Here is an 18,842-nt window from a genome sequence, read left to right as displayed (position 1 = left end):
TGACAACAGATTGAATGCAGAACCTAACCATCCTCAATCGCAACACTAAAGAGATGTACAAAAATGTAAAATAAAGCCACTCTCCTCCATACTTATTTTTGTTTTAGAAAAGTTATTTTTCTTAAAAATATGCTTTGTTAGGATGAAATGGGTTTGTATCTACTTTCAATGAATAGTTTTTGAAATGCCTTAACGTTGACAGATGTAATACACCCTAACCAAAGCTCCCTGGGACCTCCAGTGGTTTCTAGGGTCATCATGAGGTCTAAGCTCTGCAAGGTAAAACCCTGGCCACAGGCAAGCCTCCTTCCATGGAGTTCCCAGGTTCTCTTAAGTCCACAAACACCACAATAAACCTGAGACCTTTTTATCCATCAATTTAAACACACATATTTGAGTCAAATCGTTAACTTATCCATAGAAAATTAAAAGTTTAAAACCTTATGGAGTGATGGTCAACAGGGTAATGATTCATATTCAAACTAAATGTGTTACTTTATTTTTAAAAAGATTTTATTTACTTATTCATGAGAGACACACACACAGAGAGAGGCAGAGACATAGGCAGAGGGAGAAGAAGCAGGCTCCCTGCAGGGAGCCCAATGCGGGACTCGATCCTGGGACCCTGGGGTCACACTCTGAGCCAAAGACAGAAGCTCAACCACTGAGCCACTGAGGTGTCCCTCAAACTAAGTATTTTAAAGTGACCTTTTAAATCACTATTTAATCTAAATTCAAGTACAGCAGTGAAAGCTATTCTTCAACTTTGTAGAATCCACAATTTTTCTTTAGAATGTTCTTGCATTTAAACAGATTTTTTTTCCCATTACTCAAATGCATGAACTGAATAGTAGACTTAAAAATATATTGTTTTTCCAGTGTCTAAGACTTTGTGTTGGTTTGATCCATGGCTGTGAAGAATACACAGATGGCAGCTGTAATGAGGATGTGCATTCCCTCATAAAGAAGTTTTGGAGAAAACACGCTCCATATAAATAAATGGTAACGCAGGGACGTCACCAAAATGATATATGCAGAGACTGGAAAAGAACAGATCAGTGCATAGCAGAAGCAAGCATGACTCAGTGCAGAGCCGCTGTTAATAAAAAGGGAAATATGTATTAGTATATGCCATTTTTGCATCATATAAGGCACAAACACACACGTAACCACTATTTTTATTTTGAAAATGACCATGGTAACTTTTGTTCCTGAGACACCCCCCTCCCCAACCTGGATCTGATGAGTCTGGCGGGTAGGAGCCTAGCCGAGGGGACGAGAGCTGCAGGCACCTGCCTTGTTACACTCTCCAGTGCTACAACCTGCAAAATATTTTTGAAAACTGCACCCCCAAATTTTACATAGTTATGTTTAAAAATTATGTGCATGTACTACTATATAACACATCACAAATATTATGAAAAGAAAATCACACAGGATGAGATACAGAGTTTGTGCTGTCCATGGATCATCTGCTGGGTCTAGCCTGGGGATACTGGCCCAAGAGTGTTTGCGGCGAAGAAGCGCATTCTCAAACTTGAGCAGGCCCTCAAAGCACATGCTTGTCCTCCCTTTCTTTTCAAACAGTCAACATGATCATTATATAAACCTAACCTATTCTTTAAGGAAGTTTCCTGAGACCGTGCTTATTCCAAAATGACAAGTTCTATTATCTGCCATCTTTTGCTGCTCATTCACCTCACAAATCCTCAGAGGATAGGCTTCCAGGTTCTGGTAAAAGCCAAGTTCCAGTTCTGAGGCCTTCCCTCAAACACTGTGACGATGAGCCCCTTTCTGGGGCCAGTCCATGCCACTGGTCACCGCTGCCCACACTTCCGGAAGCACGACCCCCATCACACGGGCAGCCATGCTCCCTGTGCAGGAGACACATCAGCACAGCCGTGTATGGGGCCCCGGGGGTGGGGAGCAAGCATATCCACCAGAGTGGATGGTCTGTGTGCTCAGGGGAGTCTTGGTGGCGCCACGCTCACACCGGGCAGGGTCTGGACAGGAAGGGTGAGCAATGAGGAGTTCCGTGTAGGGAAGCAAAGACCCTGAGGTGGAGCAGTGAGTGTGCGTGTGGGTGTGCACACATGCTCCACAAAGGAGCTCCTCAGGTCCAGTGACCCAGTGCCACTGCTGGTGCCACTGTAAGACTCCCCTTGGCGTACTCACTGTCCAGCAAAAGGTGGACCTTGAGCAGCCACTCAAGGCCCAAAGGAGGCCTGGCCCCTCATGCTCACAGCTCTTGCCCTCTCTACACCCTCACCCTGCCCTAACTGGCTCCTCATCTTGGGCCCTGGTGCCCATCCTTCCTTTGTGCTGGGTTCTCTGGCTGCCCATCGCCCCCTGGCAGGCAACATATGTTGCTTGCTTCTACTTGCACATCATCCTGTACCCTCGTCCTTTTGCCTGTGCTCCTCTCTGGCTCCCTTGAATGGCTGTGATTACTCCTACCCACAGGCTCTTCTCTGGGAGGCCACCCTGAGTACCTCCAGCAGACTCAGGGGCTCAGCCATTCTGACCTCATCTTTGTGACCTTCTCAGCACATAACTGACTCATGCCTCTGCTACGGCCACCAGTCCTTGAGTTCCTTGGGTCTCTCTCAAGATCCAATCCATCAGGCAGAGGACCTCCAGGGAGCTGGGGTCCTGAGGTATGACTTTATTAATTTCCTCAAGGGTCGCTGCTCCAATACTTGGTGAGGGAAACTCCTGGGAAAAGCTTCATGGATGAATACTTGTGGCTTATGGCTGTGCTACCCCTTTCCTGGGAGTGTCATGGAGTCTGTGCTCAGCCAAGAGCCTGCTGACCTTGCTCCCTTCTTGACCAGCGAGGGAGGTAGAGCTCCCATGACCCTGCCCCTCCTTGTACTTCAATTTCACACATAGTGAATATCACCTATTTAGAAGACTCTGGCTTCTTCCTTCTATAACAGCACCCAGTAGGGTCACCACTCCCACAACCTCAGCAAAGAACAGCGTGCACTGTAGGGGAATGGATGAAGGCCATGCGGTCTGGCTCAGCATGGCTATCCATACCACCAGCTCCAGATCCAAAGCCAGTTCCTGAAGCCAAGGGTCATGGACCACTCAGGGCCCAATATTTGAGCCATTAAAATATTTTTTTTTCTACCATTTTAGTCTGGCTCTAGTTTTCTCTCTTGATTTCAAAAAGCACCCCAAAAGCAAGTAAAACTTGATGTCTTAAACTTTAAAAAAAGAAAAAGAAAACCCCTTTCTAAAGTAAAAAAAGAAGCATTCCTTAATTAGGGAAAACATCATATAATACTCCACAGCCAGTTAAAATGCTTTTAGCTTACTTAAAAAAAATGCTTTGTCTTTTTTTCTCCCCAACATAAACAGATGAAAACTGCCAGGAAAGTCAGGGAAGCTGCTCTTCACAGAAGCCCAGGCTCTCTCTCACGGTCTGGCCCTCATGCTCCCCGGCCCATTCATGCAGCTCACCTCAGGCCGCAGACAGGGTGTGCTCAGCAGAGTCAAGTGCACTGCGGCAGATAAGCTCCCCGAGGAAGAAGGGAGTGCGCCTTGCCAGTTCGTGGCCCCCTGAGTCCCCAGTACAGGATGGCACTGATGAGGACAGAGGCCTCCCAACCCGACCCCACCTCAGTCACAGAGACATCAAGGGGCTTGCTAGTGACAGAACCAACGGCTCAGTGCTGGTCTTGCAGCCCACACGGGTTCACAGGTGGAATGAGAGCCTGAACATCCCTCTGCTGACCCCCAGACCAACAGTGACTCTAAGAGGAATCTACCTACAGGTGGTCCCAAAGCGTGCAGCCGAGGAAGGCACAGTGACTTACAGGCATCTCCCTCATCCTCAGGAAAAGCAGCACGAGAGAAGGGACCCCCACATTTGAGAAGCTGGCAACCATGGCAATGTGGAGGGGAGCCCAGAAAGTCTCTAGAGCAGGAAGCCTGGGTCTGCACAGCTGAAGCCTTTACTCACTTTCTTGCTCTAAACTTTGACTTGAGAGTGTCACCCCACTCACACCTACACTCCCTTTTGCCCCTTATGTAACTGCGGAATGGGAGAAGATGGTGGCCTGTGGCCATGAGCTTGGGGCAGGAGTCCAGGGTCACTGAAGCTTGGGTCTCAGGAGCTGGACTGGGGGGAGGACGAGAAGAATCCACAAAGAACAGGAGGACCCCCAAGTGCTCTCCTGAGAGGTGGGGGCTGAACATGTCCCGGGAGTTTCTAACATGGGGCCAACAGGCACCACAGCAAGGGCTGCATTTTTAATAGGGAATCAGTGGGGTAACAGGGACAGGGAGCCTCGACCTCCCTTAGGCGGCACCCCCTGGAGGACTTGGGACACAGTGGGACATTCAGCAGGAACAGCGTCCTCCTAGGGCTGAGCAAGGTGCTGGCGTCCAGAAGGGAGGCTACGCCTGTGGGCACCCTGACAGACTGCACGGTTGCTCACCCCACCTCCAGCACCTGTCGGGCTCCTGATGTGGGCCGCACAACCTAGGAGGCACCACCCTCACTCCATTTCACAGAAGGGAAATCCGAGGCCTATTTGGAAAGTGCAGCATCAGACAGCCCCACACAGCACTCAGGCCACGCTCAGCCAGGCTGGACCCGGGCACCGGGGTTATCAACACTGCGAGGCTTCTGCTTGTGAAGCTCCCTCTCCAGGAGGACCCGGGCATACATAAGAAAGCACTGAGGAAGGAGCACGATGGGCAGGAGGGTGGGGTGGGCTGCCCCAGTGGTCAGGGGCATCTTCCTGAGGTGGGAGAGGAGGTTGTGGGCTGGCCAGAGGGGTGAGGGACCACGTGGGGCCTGAGGGGGCCTCTCAGCAGCAGGAATGCTGGAGGTGAGGGCCAGCATGTCTTGTCTTCATGTCCCAAGCGGAAGACACCTCCCTGCCCCCCAACCGGGCCACCAGCAAGCAGAGAAACCAAGAAGGGCTGTTCCTCCCTAAGCCCCTGGAAACCACGTCCTGGCACGAGCTGGAAGATCGCACCAGAAGCTGGCTACCCTCCACAGCCTCCCCAGCCGTCCCCACACAGGTTGGCCACAGACCCACACTTGAACTCGCCTTTGAACCACATGCTGTGGATGGTTCACTCTTATTTAAGGAAAAGAAAATTGTTCAAAACCTCAGGCCCTTGGGGTTTGGAACCCTGCATCTGCAATGAGATGCTCTCTTCAAATTGCCAACCTGCCGTCAGATTTTATGCTGAAAGACAAAGGAGGAGCTTCACCTGCTGGTTTCCGAGCTCAGGAAGCTCACTAAGTGGCTGGCCCACAGCACGGGCCCTGCAAACGTGGCAAACGCTGTCAGGAACACAGCCGGGGCTTCTATGTAGGTGTCCAGGCCCACGAAGCCCGCCGAGATGTCCACCGTGGCTATATTGTTGGAGTTTCCCTGGAACACAGGGGGAAGCAGCACTGGCACGGCCACCGGCAACCGCAAAGGGCTGCGTGTGGTCATGGTGACACGGACACACGGGACCCCAATACCCGCCCACTCCTCTCCCACCTCGCTCTCGGGTGTGGAGGATCAAGTGAAATGTCTTCTACCTTCAAGAAACTCAACAAATATAAGCCTGGGGACGAAGGCAGGTGGCCACAGGGTCCTGCTGGCAGACCTTCGACTATCTCGATGACACACCCCCTCTCACAGCGGGCCTCCTCTGACAGCAGCCTCCACGGTGCAGCTTCCCCTTCATCCACCTGGCCTGTTGCGACCTGGGCTCTCTCCTGATAACTATTTCTAGGTAGAAGCCCCTCGATAGAGACGTGACCCCAGAGCTGCTGAGAGGAGGGTCAGAACAAGAGTCCCAAGTGCTGCAGCACGGGAAGGCACGATGAGCACTAACGGTTCTGACATGGGAAGTCGCCGGAAATCCCCCAGCGGAAGCTGTCTGGGTCACGTACAGAGAGGACTGTGCAATACTGTTAGGGCAGCGAAGGCACAGGCTGCCTGCTCTGGGGCTTTACTTGCATCAACTCATTTAATCCTCAACAGTCCTGATGTGGTGCCACTATGACTCTCAGTGAACTGGTGGAAAACCGAGGCAGAGAGATCCAGAGGAGGCCAGCTGGGCCCCACACTCCTGACCCCTGTACTATCAGGAGTCCCTGAGCAGCGGGCAGGAGGAGGAGCAGCAAGCCTGTGGGTCAACTCCCAGGAAACCTGACCATGAAGGAAGGGCTGCGGGAAGGTTGAGACAAGGGGGGCCGCACTGCTACTGGTCACTGTCTGACCTGCTGCAGAGCCTGATGCACGAGGGTCTGTGCTGATTTTGGGTGCTGACGGATCACCAGGACATACCACGGTGCTGCTGCAGGAGCACCAGAGGCTATGGGACACGTGTGTTCCACCTGCCCGAGGACAGCGCTCGACAACTGCCAGCACCACGTGCTATCACGGATGCCCTGTCACTTCCCTGTGGAATGTGCCACAGAGGGGCACACTGAACGTGAGGCTGTCTTCTTGCTCGGGGCATGACCATGGCCCCGTCAGTCTTCCTGACACCAAGGCCTCAGCGCAGGCCAGGGTGCCTAACTAGCAGCCACTTTCTCCGTTTTGGCTAAAAGGGAGCCCGCAGGAGTCTCCTCTCACGCCAGCAGGGTCTATCATGCGACCAGTCCACATGCACCAGGACATATCTGCACATATGCCAGGGTCACTCCCACGTGGAGCCCTGGCTGACCATGTATCCCTGGGGCAGGAGTGTCTGCGCTCATTACACATGCTCCCTGTCTAGCACAGTGCCCAGGAGCCTGGAAAAGGGAGAGAGGCGTGGCAATGTTCCACGGTGATGGCCAAGGAGCTGATGGTCAGGTCATATCATCCAGGACTTATAGAATTCTAGAACTCCCCCCCCCCCACCCCCAACCTCTTTCTGGGCTTCTGGGAACAGACAGGGAACAGGGCGGTTGCTCTTTGGGTGAGGTCAGGAGTGCCAAGAAACCAGGAGAGAAGTAGGGAGGGCAGGGAAGAAGCCCTAGGCCCACCTGTTGGAACACACAGACCACCCAAGTCCCCCGGGTCTGAATGAGGAGGGAGGACCTGGTGCACGCAGAGACAGTGCAGATCTTCACTGTAAAGATGGGAAGACACAACTGAGATGCTCAGGGGCTCGTGCACAGTTCCTCTGCCAGAGGGTAGGGAGCTGTCAGGGGAGTGTGGGGAGCTGTGCCTACCCTTGGGGGTACTACAGGCAGCCACTAGATTGAGGATGGGGCCCCCTGAACCAGAGCAGAGATGCAGGAAGGCTGGGACGGAAGTGAGTCCCTCTGAGACCAGTCCAAGCACACAGGCAAATATTGAGATCCATGCCAGAGGTGGCCTGGACTTGCCTCTGGTGGGCCCTTTAACAGTGGAGAGAAGATGTGATGGCCACGGGGCCCCAAGGGACTATTGGCCGAGTGAGGACACCCAACAGCACCAGGCATTGATGGCCAGGGGAAAGGGCAGAGAGAGTTCAGTCATCACCTCATCAGGTAAAGCAATGGAACTGTGAAGTGCGTCCCTAACAGGTCATGGTAAACAGGTCCAGAACACAACCATATGCTGTATGCGTCTGTTCCGAGGGTGTCCGTCTTAAATAACTAACTGCATTATCCTATCAAATATACATGAGATTTAAGCATCATTCCCCACACCACACTGAAAGTTCCTTCACTGAACAACCTTTTTAACTTCTCAACTTATGGTAAACTTTTTCCAAACAAAAAAAGATAAATGACATATAAAAAGTTAATAGACTTCTATCCACATTAATAATGAAAACCTACCTGGAAATAGAAGAAAGCTTGACCGAACCAATAATGCATTATAGTGATCTCAGCTGCATCATGCCTCAGGGGCTTCCAGATGAATTTAGTCATTATAGTTTGAATCAAGAGGCTAGACACTAAGACTGGCAGATTATGTGGTCTAAAAAGCAAAGCGGCCAGAAGAACTAGTCCACTATATATCTCCCATAAACCCACAGTCTTGATTGTGACGTCTGTAGCAACGACTTGAGATTTAAGCAAGTCTTTGGTACCCGTGAATAGAATGCCAAGGACAAAGACATGAACAAAACGAGCTTCAATAACACCCCTAAAAAAAAAAACAAAACAAGTTTGATTCATTAGCACCAGCTTGAAAAACTCAAACATATTCTTCCCATGAAAACCACAGGTCTACTAAGCTGACTAAACAAGCCACAGCGCTTGCCCATCTGGGTAACTCCGTGGAAGTGGGGGTGTCTGCTTCTGCGTATCAGCCACCTTGGAAATCCCTCCCTCCCTTGCCTAGAGGCTGGCAGGCCTGTCCTCTCTGTATGCACTTCTCTGAAGGAATTGGCTTAAGGGAAATCTCGCTCATTTGGCCCAAGGATGGCCTGGCGCAAGACTGGAGCCAAAAACTTGTAGGGTGCCAGAAAAACTGTCCACCTGCTTCACAGTTAATTTGAAAGATCACTGCAACAGGATAAGGGCAAGTTCTGTCAGAAATGTCCATAAGTTCATGATGTTAAGATACACTTGGACATGTTCACAACCAAGCAGATTTAAGTAAGTCCTTGTGTATGTACACACACTCACACATATACAACAGTGCAGTGCACACTCTGCGGCCTGGGGACGGCAGGGCCAGGTGAGTCTGGGCTCTGCCGCTGACTGCGTCATTCCTGAAATGAAGAGAAAGGGTACCTACACTTCATAAGCTGTCCTGGGAATTAAACAAGAGAACATAGGTAAAGCGTGTGCCACACAATAAATATTAAGAATTATTAAGAAGTATTTTAGTGGCACCTAGGTGGTTCAACGGGTGAAGTGTCTGTGCTTGGCTTGGGTCATGATCTCGGAGTCCTGGGATCAGGCCCCAGGTCAGGCTCCCCGCTCAGTGGGGAGCCTGCTTCTCCCTCTGCCTCTGCCCCTCCGCCTGCTTGTGCACATGCGTGTGCTTGCTCTCTCTCTCTCTCTAATAAATAAATAAATAAAATCTTAAAAAGAAGGGATTATTTTAGAACATCATTTACAATTATCTGTAAGGGATATAATTTGTGACGCTCTACCAAAAAATTTCATTTTATGAAACACATATGGCCCTACAACGTATTTTAAATAAATTTCATAAATCAAATATCTTACATATACAATAAAAGCTGACCATTTAAAGTAATGCTAAGTAAATTAAAAATTTAAATGATATCATTACCATAATAATGTATCTGTTTTGAAAAACTGAATTTTCCTATCTCAGATTTTCTTTTTTTTTTTTAATTTTTATTTATTTATGATAGTCACACAGATAGAGAGAGAAGCAGCGACACAGGCAGAGGGAGAAGCAGGCTCCATGCACCGGGAGCCCGACGTGGGATTCGATCCCGGGTCTCCAGGATCACGCCCTGGGCCAAAGGCAGGCGCCAAACCGCTGCACCACCCAGGGATCCCTATCTCAGATTTTCTTAGGAAGGTTTATACACTTTAAAAAATTCATTTTTTAAAAGCATAGTTTAATTCGATCAGTCAGAGACCCCTATCTGATGTGTCTCCAGTGAGTAGACATTTGCCCCGGGGCCATGCACTGGGCAAGGAGATAGGGTCAGGTGGAACCCCATTGCCAATGTGTGTGCTAAGCGAGACCTGATGACCAACCCACAAAGGTTAAAGGAGGAGAAATCATCCAAGGCCTGAGTCGTGAGATGGGGAGACACACCAGCGGATGCCTTCGAGGGGTCTGTGTCCTTGCCCCTAAACCATTCAGTGCCATTCCTGCATGTCTAGGACCATGGCAATCTGGCCTCTACTCTAGTCAAGCCTGGGCATCAGAGTAGAGAAGAAAAACCAGAAGTTAAGTGAAAAGGAAGCTAGAGAGCCACAGCCTAAACAGTGAGGAGCAGCTGTTAGGGAAATCTAGAACCTGGATGGCTCTAGGATTGGGGCAGATCTACAAGTGAGAGGGAACTAGAACCAGGGTGGATGGGGCTGGGGAATGGAAGCATTTTACGGGAAGGATGTGAAACAAGCAGTGTGGGTTAATGAAAGGGTGCATTGGCCTATGTTCTACACCAACAAGGTATATGCTGTGGCATCCATGAACGGTACGTGGTCCAAGTCCTGAGATGAGGGATGATGAGAAGAGGTGCATGGATCTGATAGGAAATGAGGCATTTATTCCTGTTCAACACTTTGAGACATAAACAAACACCCCTGCGAATATACCCTTTGCCCAGAGTCTTAGACTCCAAAGTGAACAGCCTCTGAGAGGTCTTCCCACCATTCTCCCCCTACCTGACCTCCCTGCCTGCTACCCTGCTGTCACCTCAGCTAGGCTCTTGGCATCACCTCAACTGTTCATATCACTGGCAGGTCCTGCTTCCAGGTGTGCCCCCATGCCTCCTGGCCACCTACGCAGCCTGGCCACAGCCCTCAGCTTACACCTTGAGCTTTTCTGAGAGGATGACATATGCTTTCCTTTCTCTGATTAGAAAAGCAATAAAAAAAAAAAATGCATGAAAAGGAAGATCACAAGCCACCTGTGATTCTGTGCCCTAAATATAACCGCGACTAATTACATATTTTAGTCTTTCACACAAACATAAAAAAGTGTGTACCTACTTTATAAGCTGGGCTCATACAATAGTTTTATAGCCTAGCAATCCACATCTTCACATCTTCTATGAAAACACAATAGTCAGCACAAAGCTGTAACATCCCCCAGAGGCTCATCCCACTACTGTTGGCCAATTACCTTGCTTTGTACTATGCATACCTGTGAATAAGTTCTCAGAGAGCTTGCCTGTCTCCTGGTTTCAGACCTCACGTCTGGCTGCATTCCTGAGATAGATTCCTTAAGAGAGCACCCAGGTCAGAGGGCTGGACGCACTCAAGGTTCTTAACATGTTTTACAAACAGTCTCCAGGATGGCCTCTGCTCAACCATCCCACATCACCATTAGAGAAAGGAAGCCTGCCAGTTTGTGACAAAAAGTGGCCTTCATGGTCACTTCATGACCTTCATCAGTACAAGGGGTCCCTCCTCACCCGCAGAGTTCACTGTAAAGTGTGGGAAAGCTGATTTTTCTGCTGTGCTTTCTTTCCCAACTGCTAGGAAGCATCCACTCTTTGTGACTCCTGTTACTATTTCTTGACTGAGCAAAACTGAATCCTTTAAATTCCTTATTTTTAGAGAATCCTTTATTTAAAAAAAGAAACCTCAGTGACCTTACTGCGTTATTTGTCTCTCTCCTAAAAGAATCAGTTCACTGAGGCATTCCTCCTTGGGCCCTAGTAACTGCTGAGATCACAATTTGCAGGAACCGACTCCAGAGTTTTCAAGACAGCATAGCCTGCTTTCGTACATAAAACATGAAATTGATTTGCCAGTACACTTACTTTGAAATGTCTTTGCTGTCTCGTTGCCATGGGAACAGGACATTCCCAATGGCCGCCCGGTAGCAATAGACACCCAGCAGGCCAAGCGCCAGGGCTACTTTTGACGTCAGGGAGCACTTCCTCTGAACCAGTGCAAAAATCACGATGAGCGAAAGGGCGGTCAGAACAGAGAGTTCAGCTTTGTGATCTGAGCTGAAACGAAATGGAAAAATCCCCCAAATTACTAACAAGTATAACTGGCGATCTCAAGGATCTACATCAAGTGGCTTTCTAAGAACTGTATTAAAAATAGCTGACTTTTCTGAAAAGCAAAAAAGAGAAGAAAATCATTGGTGATTTAAAGGTTCTTAAAATGCTTAACAACAAAGGACTGTTAACCTGAACTCTGGTTTCTCACTCCCAAACGGTCCCTGCCACCAGGTCTTCACTGGCCCGTGCAGTGACCTGTATAAAACGCTACCCATTGGCTCCCCTGGCAGCCCCACTTCCCCAACCAGAAGTGAAGATATTCTGGGCACACTGTATTTACCAGTGTACACTCTGCTCAAGGGAGACAAGCACGGCCTGGAGCGGTCCTCCCAGTCATTAGCACAGATTGACTCACTTGAGCGTGTCTGCCTGTTCCCAGGTAGGGAGACTCTGCAGAGGGGTTGAGCATCACCTGGAGCACGAAGCTGTCACGGCAGAGCCGGGCCCCCCTCTCTGCCTGGCCCTTGCCCACCATCCTGCTACCTCGGTGAGTGTTGCACTAGAAGGCAGGGTTCTTTTCCGTGTCATTCACCGCAGCTCCAATCACAAAGCCCAGACACCCTTAGTTGTTAAGTGGATGAGTGACTATCCTGCCAAGGGGAACACACATCAATGGAAAAACTACTTGGAAGAGACTCAGAGGAAGGATGCGGCTAGTGTCAAGACGTGGACCCAAGGATGGCAGGTGGTAGCAGGGGTCATTCTGGGGCCTGGCCCTGCCCTGGTCCTCGCTCTGGGAGGCGGTCACTGGGGCGTCCATGCACTGTTGCCCTTTAAACTGTGTTTTATGCACTCTTCCTGGATTGATAATTGTAATAACTAAAAAACAGTAATAAGGAAGGGGAGTTTACATGCCTCTCAAGAAGCTCTGCTACAAAGGAGAAATGGGGCCACATCGCAGCCTCTTCACCAACTGATAGGAATAACTCAGGAGCATAGGGAAGACCAGTGATGTGGGAGGGGGGCACCGTCTGATGGGAAGAGGCAGCACCCAGTGCGCTCGTGGAGGGTCCAGGCTGAGGAGTGGGCACGACTGCTCCTGGAGGGTGGGGGGTGGAAAGGCATCTGGGGTGGGAATCCCGCAGTCTCCTACGGCGCTTCACCTCGCTAGAAAAATAGAAGTGAGGCCACCGGGCTATCCCAGGGCTCTCCCAACCTCACATGCTTGGGCAGGTGCCTCAAGTCCCTTGTGCTCCCTCTCCTAAGCCAGAACAGGCCAGCAACCTCTCTGCAGGCTTGCTGTGAAAATGAAAGAGCAGGCACATGGCAGGCACCCAACAAAGCTGCCTGTGGTTGCCAAGGCTTTGTTAACAGAGTTAACACCTAGGAGAAATTTCCATCATCCATCGAAAGATGAATGGATAAAGAAGCTGTGGTTTATTTATGTATACAATGGAATATTCCTCAGCCATTAGAAACAACAAATACCCACCATTTGCTTCAACGTGGATGGAACTGGAGGGTATTATGCTGAGTGAAGTAAGTCAATCGGAGAAGGACAGTGTATGTTCTCATTCATTTGGGGAATATGAATAATAGTGAAAGGGAATAGAAGGGAAGGGAGAAGAAATGGGTAGGAAATATCAGAAAGGGAGACAGAACATAGAGACTCCTAACTCTGGGAAACGAACTAGGGGTGGTGGAAGGGGAGGAGGGCGGGGGGTGGGGGTGAGTGGGTGACGGGCACTGAGGGGGGGCACTTGACGGGATGAGCACTGGGTGTTATTCTGTATGTTGGTAAATTGAACACCAATAAAAAATTAATTTATTAAAAAAAAAAAAGTATTTGACCAGGGCTTCTGCCCTCGGCTCAGGGCGTGACTCCGGGGTCCTGGGATCGAGTCCCACATGGGGCCCCCTCAGGGAGCCTGCTTTTCCCTCTGCCTGGGTCTCTGCCTCTCTCTAGGTCTCTCATGAATAAATAAATAACAAGAAAAGAAAGAAAGGAAAGAAAGAAAAGAAAAGAAAGAAAGAAAGATTTGACCAGAGGAATGATTTTTATAGCGTTTGATGGATATTTCCAGGTATTTTCCCAAAGGGTCATGGCAGTGTGTGGTCAGGGGTCCTCTGCTGCTCACCAGGACTGGGTTCTATCACTTCCTTTTGCATGTCTATGTGAGCATGAGGGAACTCACACCTTGTTGTTGGACTCTAAGCTCCCTGATCACCAGGAGGGCGAGCATGTCCCTTCTCTTTCTGTTGGTACTCCCCCCCCGTGGTGAGGGACAGGTCTCTCACTGTCCTGAGCCCCTTTCCTGTTGGTCTGTTGGTGATTTTCTTTTCTTTTTTTTTTTAATTTTTTTAATTTTTATTTATTTATGATAGTCACAGAGAGATAGAGAGAGGCAGAGACAGAGGCAGAGGGAGAAGCAGGCTCCATGCACCGGGAGCCCGACGTGGGACTCGATCCCGGGTCTCCAGGATCGCGCCCCGGGCCAAAGGCAAGCGCCAAACCGCTGCGCCACCCAGGGATCCCTGTTGGTGATTTTCATACAAGTCCTTCACAGCCAAAGGAAACAAATGCCCATTCTGCTCTTTTCCCTCTACTTTAGTTTTCTAAGTCTTCACTGACAAAAATTAAAATGTGTACTACAGTCAAATGATTATTATTATTATTATTATTATTTTTTTTTAGAGAGAGAGGGAGACCACACAGAGGGCAGGGGCAGAGGTAGAGAGAGAGAATCTCCAGCAGACTCCACACTGAGCATGGAGCCGGACATTGGGGTTGATCTCCCGATCCTCAGACCATGACCTGAGGCAAAATCGAGTCAAAAACTTCATCAGTTGTGCCACCCAGGCGTCTTGATAATACTTTCAACTAGGTTGTTTAGCCACTGGCTTCAGGGTGGGGAAAGAGGGAATGTGGTCCTACCCCACCCCTGCCTTGTCAGGGAGGAGGCAGCGAGTGACAAAACTATATCCTGGCTGCAGTAGTCATTTTAAAACTCAAAGGTTTTCAAATATAAACAATGACAGTGATTCAGCCATAAAAACACCAAAAAACATTAATTCATGGCTTATGGTCTATTTTGCCATTTTTTCAGGTCTCAAATACCACTTCTGTCCTGAATATGAAAAATAGACCTATTTTGAAAAAGACTATGTGTGGCCAGTCAACCGTGCAAGGTCGGGCCTAAGGCCACGGCTCATGGTCTCACCTGGTGAGCCAGTGCCCCAGGTCAGGCCGGTGGGCCCACTGCACACCCGTCTGGTTTAGTGACCGCAGCAGCCGACAGCAGGTAAGTATCACCCACGGACTTGCCAACACCATCCACTTCTCGTAGCCTCTGAGAGTGTCAAGGGAAGTGAGGCTCCTAGACACTCCGTAGGGCTCTAACGTGTCACAGCCAGTGCTCCTGTCCTGTAATGCTGCTGCGGTGCGGATGAATTCCTCCTCCACGTGTGGGCACTGCTGGGGTTCACTGTCATCCCTCAGAAGGCAGTTTCTGTAGATTTCGTGACACAGAGCCAGACACAGGGTGTTAATGAGGAAATACCAGGTCTGGTGCTCCTCCTCGATGAAACTGCTTGCACCCAGACTCAGCACGTGGCCCATGGTCCCCAACAAGATAAGAACATCTAACTCCGACCATCGTGGCTTTGGATGAGCTGAATTCTATAAAAGGAAAATGCATTTTGTGAGGGGAAAAATATAAAAATTACACAAATCCCACCATATGCACTTAAAGTTCTTGCTGACCTGCTGTGACAGGCACTTGCTGCTCCTCCTGCCCCACATCCCCACCGCCCCCTGCCTATCCTCCTGGGGCATGGCCAGGGAGCATAGAAGCAGCACGGGCTGTTGTCATCCTGGACTGCAAGTCCTAAGCCGAGTGACAAAGAGAATAAAGATACTTAGCCTCACGCCATCTGCAGAGAGCTCACCTCCCAGGTCCTGAGCCCAGCCCTCCTCGAACCCTCACCCTTTCTCTGGGAGCCTGAGGTCTTCAAGGGGGTCCACAGTCAGTTCCTGCTTCTTGAAACCAAAGAACCCCCAGGATATATTCCACCAGAAAGTTTTCATTAAAATGGCCAATTCTATTGAAACAACAAAGTTGGCATCAGAGTACTAACCCTTAAATATACTAACTGAAAACATTTAAAATTAAAGATGAGATTTTAATGACTGTCATTTGATGACTACTTAATATTTACTCTATTTATCATGTGCAGTTTGTGTAAGGTACAGAGATACTGTGGACCTATTTAGGCCCCGAGGAATCAAATGGCTCTAGGGAAACCTGTGAGCTAATGGGGAACAGAGATGTGCTACAAAAGACAGCCCGTGAGGTCCTCAGACTGAGGTGAGGCAGCTGCACCGAAGGGCCAGGCATCACCTCCCCGGGTCCCTTGGGCCCCGGGCACCACGGACCAGCTGTGGCTGTCCCCCTCTGCCCCACTTCTCTGCCACCACACCACGAATAAAGGTGTCAGAGGCCAAAGATTCTAAGAAACCTAAAGGTTTGAAAAGAAAAGACGGGATGAGGACAGGGTCCTGGCCTCCTGCTGAACTTCCTAGAAGGTCTACTGAGTTGATTCTTTTCTCTCTGGAATGTTCCTCCCTTGGCTGCAGCTCAAATACTCTTGGAGAGGTGTCTGATTCACATGCTGCCCCACCAGCACTGTACGATCCCACACTGCCCCAGTCACAGGGACTCTGTCTTTCCAACAAAGAAACGAGGCACACGTGACCTGGCAACACAGATCTGAGTGTCTGAAGCTGGGATGCTCAGATGTCGGCCCCTCTGAAATGTGGGCTCCCCAACTTGGCTCCCGCCTGACACACACCTGGGGGTTAGCAGTGTCTGATGCTGGAAGATCAGCTGGAGTAAGAGAAAATGGCCTAGCCAGAGAGCCAGTGTCCCACGTATAGGAACCAGCCTTACCCTGCTCAGGAACTTTCCATCACCAAAGGTCTTGGCAAGAGCAGACACCACCGCACAGAGCAGTGCAGAGACCAACACCATCACTCCGCCTGCTGTCAGCCACGAGAGGCCACAGAAGTAGCAGGAACTCTCGGCCGAGGTGCACACAATGACGTGAAGAGCGGAGAGAACCAGCAACGTCAAGTAAAACAGCAGAGAAAACACAGGCGACCACAGAGGAACCTCCAGTTCGGCCTTGTTGCTCAGTGCTTCCGGGATGCTGAGTAGGAGCAGGGAGAGAACCTGGGAGGGGAAAACAGCGGCAGTGTGCACTTGGAGAGAACCATTCAGAAAAAGCCTGTCTCCTGACCTTGTGCCAGCTGTTCAAGGGTTGGAAACAAAAGAAGAAAGCCCGATAAACACGATTTCTGATGACCCGCCAAGAATGCATGCATGCAGCGGCACGGAACACAGCCAGCCACCTGATTCCTGACGATACTTGGGGCACGAGGACACACAAGAGTTCAACAAACAAGGAAATGGATATTTTTCCATTTTTAGAAAAAAACAGTATTTTATGTGCTTTACACTACAGTATTCTGGCTAAGTTATCGAATCAACAGCTGAGCCATGACACAGGCACCCGTACCTCCAAAACCACGACAGTCCCCACCATCATGGAGTAGATGTCGTACTGGGCCACTTGTCTGCTCAGGGACAGGCTCAGGGTCCTCAGGGCATCCAAGTACTGCCTGCGAACCTTGGCTCCCAGGTTGAAAAGGACTTCTGAGTTATTTTCCTCCAAGTACAGTCTGATCCAGTTCCCATGCAACCTCTCTGACATTTTAAACTGCTCAAATCCAGGCTCTAGCAAGAAGAGGACAAGGTTACACACACAAATCGCCGACACATGTATCGTTTCAAAGTATTCAGTTATTCACAGCACATGGTGTGTGCGTGAGGTCTGTGCCTAATGAAGACGAACGATTCCTTGGGGGATGGCCAGCAGCGCCCTGAGTAAAAACCACAGCTGATGATGCTCACGAATCCTCGGACATCCTCCTGCCAGCCCGCTACGGCCCGAGTCACAGAACAGCACACGACACGGACAGAAGTGTCTGCCCACTGCTCTGCCCTTTCTCTAGCGCCCATGCCTGGTCTGGCCTCCTCCTCCCGTCTCTCTCAGGCTCTCTACAAGCTTTCCTTCTCTAACGTGCGATAGAACAACCACCCGGGAGGGCATCACATGAAGGGCCCCTGGTGTTACAAATCTTTGCAACCCGCACCCACCGTGAGGACTGGGCAGGCAGTGGCCTGATGCCGCTTTCACCACATCCACTTGCCACCTTTTACTGACAGCACCCATCTCTGACCTGCTCTCCTACTTCACAAGTCCTCTCTGGGAAGGGCCGGCAGTCCGACCCCTTCTGTTGTGATGCCAAGATAAATGATCCATCGGGAGGCAAAGCCAGGGCTGCCAGAACGGCTCCTGGATGAAGCCCAGCCCCAGCTGCTGCCGGCTCCCTCTGTGGGATGGCAGCGGCGGGCAGCTCAGCATCAGGAAGCTGCCTCGCTTCCTTCTGGAGTAGGGCCCGACTTACTGGTGACTCAACTAGCCCTGCACAGCAAGAACTTCCTTCCTGAGACAGCCTGGTATGTAACGTATTCTTCCAGCAGAGCCATTCCGAGGGGGTCTGGGACATGCCTGCTAGGGTTAGGGTTGCTGGGTAACCCTGAGCACAGCCCAAATGCCTGAAGCCCTGCCACTGCTGCGGATGCCAGGTGACCAAGTGCTGGTGGCCGGCATGACTCTAAACCCCTCATGCCCATTCTCTCCTCATGACCTGAGATGGGGATGACGACCATTGCCACTCCAGAGGGGCGGCACCCAGACACCAGCTCACGGGCTGGCAGGAGACAGCTGGGATCTAATTAGCCTGTATCTAGGATGGAAGCATTGTTTTACCCCACCACCCAGAGTCACAGAGACGGGGGGGCAGCAGTGTCTATACCGCACCTCCTAGAATATGGAGACGTGGGTACCTGTGTATGTATCCAAGTAAGTATTTACCGAGCACCAACTACATGCTACGTGCAAACACGTATAGTTCCTGCCTGCTTGGGCCTGTGATCTAGCTTGGTTCTCACATGTGCATGTGAGTACAAATTGTGAAAAGTGCTATGAAGGAAATGGGGGAATATGTGAAACTGAAATCTGGGGTTGAGCATGGGGAACCTAAGGTCTGATATTGAAGCTGAAGTGGAAAGTGGCTCAGAAATCCACCAGGTGATTTATGGGGAAGAGCATCCAGTCTGTGGGAATAGCACATGTAAAGGTCCGGAGGTGAGAAAAGTCTG

At 50.2% G+C, this 18,842-nt stretch overlaps 1 protein-coding gene across 3 annotated transcripts in view; it reads right to left on the bottom strand.

Annotated features, from left to right (window-relative positions):
* Positions 1-491: 491 nt before the first annotated feature.
* The window catches only part of PIGG (phosphatidylinositol glycan anchor biosynthesis class G), a 37,603-nt gene continuing 19,252 nt past the window's right edge, over positions 492-18,842 (bottom strand). Inside the window, exons 7-13 of one of the 3 annotated variants that reach the window (XM_055326150.1) lie at positions 17,134-17,351; positions 16,506-16,787; positions 14,778-15,235; positions 11,368-11,559; positions 7,778-8,087; positions 5,236-5,399; positions 492-1,096 (exon numbers count right to left, since the gene is read on the bottom strand). In XM_055326150.1, the coding sequence (XP_055182125.1) occupies positions 883-1,096; positions 5,236-5,399; positions 7,778-8,087; positions 11,368-11,559; positions 14,778-15,235; positions 16,506-16,787; positions 17,134-17,351 (1,838 nt within the window). In that variant the 3' untranslated portion in view covers positions 492-882. The other 2 variants (XM_055326152.1, XM_055326151.1) reach the window with 2 other exon arrangements.

The sequence above is a fragment of the Nyctereutes procyonoides genome, unplaced genomic scaffold (assembly GCF_905146905.1).
Source record: "Nyctereutes procyonoides isolate TBG_1078 unplaced genomic scaffold, NYPRO_anot_genome, whole genome shotgun sequence".
NCBI lineage: Eukaryota > Metazoa > Chordata > Mammalia > Carnivora > Canidae > Nyctereutes > Nyctereutes procyonoides.
Note: the sequence above shows the minus strand (reverse complement) of the source record. Positions and strands in the feature narration are given on the sequence as shown.